The sequence below is a fragment of the Morus notabilis genome, unplaced genomic scaffold (genome assembly GCF_000414095.1).
Source record: "Morus notabilis unplaced genomic scaffold, ASM41409v2 Scaffold568, whole genome shotgun sequence".
NCBI lineage: Eukaryota > Viridiplantae > Streptophyta > Magnoliopsida > Rosales > Moraceae > Morus > Morus notabilis.
Window position 1 is genome coordinate 168,607 of NW_010368058.1, and position 4,175 is coordinate 172,781.

At 38.3% G+C, this 4,175-nt stretch overlaps 2 protein-coding genes across 3 annotated transcripts in view; one reads left to right on the forward strand and one right to left on the reverse strand.

The window, feature by feature from the left end:
* The first annotated feature begins 491 nt into the window (after positions 1 to 491).
* Positions 492 to 2,499, forward strand: LOC21400697 (DNA-binding protein HEXBP). Of its 2 annotated transcripts, none has more exons than XM_010114572.2 (3): positions 492 to 1,085; positions 1,167 to 1,361; positions 1,924 to 2,499. In XM_010114572.2, exons 1-3 carry the CDS (start codon positions 543 to 545, stop codon positions 2,212 to 2,214), a joined length of 1,029 nt encoding a protein of 342 aa, XP_010112874.1. In that variant the 5' UTR covers positions 492 to 542; the 3' UTR covers positions 2,215 to 2,499. The 2 variants fall into 2 exon arrangements, with proteins under 2 accessions (XP_010112874.1, XP_024032163.1); XM_024176395.1 differs by having other exon boundaries at positions 1,948 to 2,499.
* A 292-nt stretch (positions 2,500 to 2,791) lies between these two features.
* The window catches only part of LOC21400698 (protein HIGH ARSENIC CONTENT 1, mitochondrial), a 1,646-nt gene continuing 262 nt past the window's right edge, over positions 2,792 to 4,175 (reverse strand). Inside the window, exons 3-6 of the mRNA XM_024176383.1 lie at positions 3,530 to 3,603; positions 3,276 to 3,346; positions 3,075 to 3,128; positions 2,792 to 2,905 (exon numbers count right to left, since the gene is read on the reverse strand). Of these exons, the coding sequence (XP_024032151.1) occupies positions 2,792 to 2,905; positions 3,075 to 3,128; positions 3,276 to 3,346; positions 3,530 to 3,603 (313 nt within the window). The remainder of the gene's footprint in view (positions 2,906 to 3,074; positions 3,129 to 3,275; positions 3,347 to 3,529; positions 3,604 to 4,175) is intronic.

The window sequence follows — 4,175 nt, forward strand, 5'->3', positions numbered from 1 at the left end:
AATTTATTGTTAAAAAATTTAAAATCATAGCATTATATTTTTTTTAAGTTAAATAAATATTTTTAAATGCCAAAAACAATTAATATACTTAAGTTACATACCATGTCTATTTTGGTCATTTTACATATCCACAGCAATTTAACATCAAAATTTACCAAACGCTATTACACTGATTTTAGAATCAGCACAGCTATTATAATTACAGTTTACCAAACACTCAGCTGCTTTTTATAACAACTGTTTCTTTTTTCAGCACAGCTAAAAGTAATTTTTCTAAAATCTACAATAATACCAAACTAAGCCATAATATTTATTAAAAATACTAAAAAACCCAATTATTTTTGTTGATTGTTAAAATTTAGAGGGAAAGAGCCCAAAATAGTTTTTAGTATAATTAGGGGAATAAAAAAAAGGCGCGAAAGTTGTAGCAGCCAAACAGGGCAGGCAAAATTCAAATCTTAAATGAAAAGTAAAGGGAGTCAGAAGCTAGTCAGACTCGAACACTTCTTAGAGAGAGAGAGAGAGAGAGAGAGAGGAGAGCCATGAAGATCGAAGCAAAGCGCTCCGTCATTGAAATCCAAGAAGACGACGACGAAGACTTCTTCTCTCAGCTGGCGGCGGTGGAGGCCGACGCGCTCGCCTCGTCCAAGCGCCGGAGAATCACGCCGTCGGTAAACGCCGTCGTTCCGAATCCTAAGAAAGAAATCTCCGCCGCTGCCGATGAGGGTTTGTACATGGCCGCCCTTAAGGGAAACCAGAGCCTCGTACGGCAGACCACCGCTGGGAGAGTAGGCGTCCCCAAAGGAAGAGTCAAGGCAGTCGACGCCGAAAAGGATGACGTCTTCGGCAGCTCCGGCTCCGGCGCCGGCAACTCCTGCTTCAAATGCGGAAAGTCCGGGCACTGGGCTCGCGACTGCGATTCCGCACCTGGAGGAGGCGGAGGGCAGTATGGTACTCACGGCGCTGGTTCCGATCCTTCGATTCCCGAGAAGAGCTGTCCATGTGGATTAGGGATTTGTACGGTTCTCACCGCCAATACTGAGAAGAATCGGGGTCGGAAGTTCTACAAGTGTCCTCTCAGACAGGTTTTGTTGATCGAAACTCGTTTCTAGGGTTCAATTTTCGACTCTCAGTTTTGATTGTTCGATTGTTTGTTTGTTTGGCAGGAAAATGGAGGATGTGGTTTCTTCGAGTGGTGTGACAATGCTTCTGGGAATAATTCCATGGCTGGTGGGAATTACACTTCTGATTCTTCGTTCCCTGGGCGTCCTTGTCCCTGTGGTGCTGGTTTATGCCTCATTTTGACTGCAAAAACAGGACAGAATATCGGCCAGCAATTCTATCGATGCCCTGCTAACCAGGTAAATTTTCTTTATCTTTTAGCTAAAGATATCAATAGAGTACATTGTTTGCCATTGACACTTGTTAGTTACGTAAAGTTTCTAATTGGTGATGAAAGAATCTCGTGAGACGAGAAAGAAATGGAAAATAATCCTTGCATTATTTAACTAAATTGAAAGGTTTTACAATTTGGATGTGTTCGGTTAGCATGGGCATGTTCAGTGTTGGCTTTAGAATTGAAAAGGGTGATACTTGTTTATTGATTAAAATGCGTTTGTGTGAGTGTGTGGAGCTTAATTAGCATCCTAACGCGTAGTTAGCATGGATCGTCTTGAGCATATATATTCTTGTGCATTATTGCTCTCGTTAGTAAGGATGACTTGGGCGTTTAATCCGTAACAATGTTGGTCGGGTCTTACTATATTTGGAATAGACTATGCTCGTTCTCTTATTATCATGTTGTAAAGTTTCAATTTTTCGTGGTTTATCAGTACCTGCAACTGTATTTATAATGGTAAGACCGTAAGAGAACCAAAAAAAAAAAAAGAAAAATCATTTTCGGGTTTTTGGTTTTACTAATAGGGAAGTTCTTGTGGTTTCTTCAAGTGGTGCAACGAGAATACCACATCAATTGGTGTTCCAGTCAGTAACCCAAATGCGTTTTATAACTCAATCGACACAAACAACACAAGCTACAACGTCCGAACTGGGTCTTCCTGTTTTAAATGTGGCAAGGAAGGGCATTGGGCGAGAGATTGTTCTGTTCCTTCGTCGAATCCTGCAGCTGAGTTGGGAGGAAGATCTGCTTCCTCAGGCACATGCTACAAATGTGGTAAGCCTGGGCACTGGTCAAGGGACTGCTCTTCTTTTTAGTCTCCAAAATGCAAGGCTGAAACACTTGAGAGCCATTTTGATTTTTGAGGACTACTGTTAACTCGGTCATCACTAAAACCTTAAAAGGGGTTTTGCGGTTTTGATTTTGGTTGATGGAGATCTGCTTGGAAACTCTTTTTGTCTATGATATGCTTCGTGTGAGTTTTGCTTTGCAAGTTCTTCGTCCAATGACTGTTTTGGGTACATCTCGATGTTTAGGTGTGATATAAAAGGAAAACAAGATCCTGATGTAGATCAACATTTTGTGAACCGTTTGAAGTATAGAAGAACTATGATATTCTCTAATCATGTCGGTTCTTTTTCCGCTCTGTTTTAGTAAGTGGAGTGAACAGAAAAATTACTGCAATACAAAAGATGGGGTTAACAAGCTCGACCGTAATCATGAAAACATGTTACTAAAGAAATAGTTATGGAAACTTCAGTAAATAATGATCATATCGACCCATTTAATAGGAAAAGGACTTATCCATTTGATATCAAGAGGACATAGTATCTTTTGATGCTTGATACAATTAAGTAGAATGAACTTGTTAACATTTGCTCCAAAAGGAGCAATTTAGGGGCGGAATTTGCAGGCTGTTTTTAACGTTTCGGCTGGTTTGTCCCCTGCGAGTCCACTGTCCACCCATTTGGAATAACCCCCTTCCATGCTGTTCACATGCTCAAAACCCTGCATTGAATTTCTTCATTAGTGAAGCAATTTTCCACTAAAAGTAGAAAGAAAGAAAGAATGAATGAAAGAACTAGGAAGCTAAAACTTGTTGTGTCGATATTAGTTAAGAGTATTAAGCAGTTTGGCAACCATTATTTGCTTGCCATAAGATTAGATAAGGACTTACAGCATTAAGCAAGTTGACACAAGCACGACGTGCTCTGCCCCCACTATTGCAACCCTTCAATGCAAACACAGAATTTTCTAATGTCAATTTCACAGTCGATTCTTCAATAGATGTTTGTTTATCAGTTCATTCACAAAATAGTTGGTGTTACATACATCATAATTATATAAAGCAAAATAGAAAATGCCATTGGCCAATTACCACGACTAAGTGATCATCCTTCTTGCAAATTGCGGAAACTTGGCTCAGAAAATCTGGATTTTCCACTCTACCTGATTATCACCCAGCCACAGAACAGAAAATCAGATCTGATTCAATTAGGCTTCAGGACTGTTGATTTTTGGTTTTCCTTGTTTCTATAAAATCGCCTTTTTTTTTTCCCTGTTTACTTGCATGCCATCAAAGTTAGATGAAAAAACATATGTTACAGAACATATATACTACAGAATTGTTACCTTCTTGTGTGATGAACATGTAAGGGACGTTGAAAGCTCCATCCACGTGACTTTTATTGAATTCCTCAGGGGTTCTGCATACCATAGAATCTCAGCAAGTCACGAAAGTTGAGGAGAAATGATAGGGGGAAAAGAATTATTTGAACACAGTTCTAAACCGTCCCATTTTCACTTCCTTTTGTCAAAATGCCATACTCTTCGTGATATAGACAATATATATATATATATATATATATATATATATATTGGTATTTTGACGGTTTAAAACTGTTTTTTTATCCGTTATTATTTTTTCTTTCCTTTTAATTCTTAGAATTCTCCCAAAAAAATATAGAAGGCAGGATATTTTAAATTAGATTTTATATTTGCAATCACAGTTTTTGGTTATATTTCATTCCTATTTGATTGATCCATTACCGGCATAGCTGAAATTTTCAAATAAAGAAGTTTATCCTTCTAATTCTTCAGGAAAAAAGCCACCAGAGCAAGACTAATCAAAATGGTCAAACTCCGGTGAAACCTACAAAGTCTTTTACAGAAAAAAAAAAAAAAAAAAGGAGAGAGGTTTCATCTCCATCATAACATGTAGATTATCTCACTCCAAAATTCGGGAAAAAATAATTCACACACAATATAATTAGTAGGG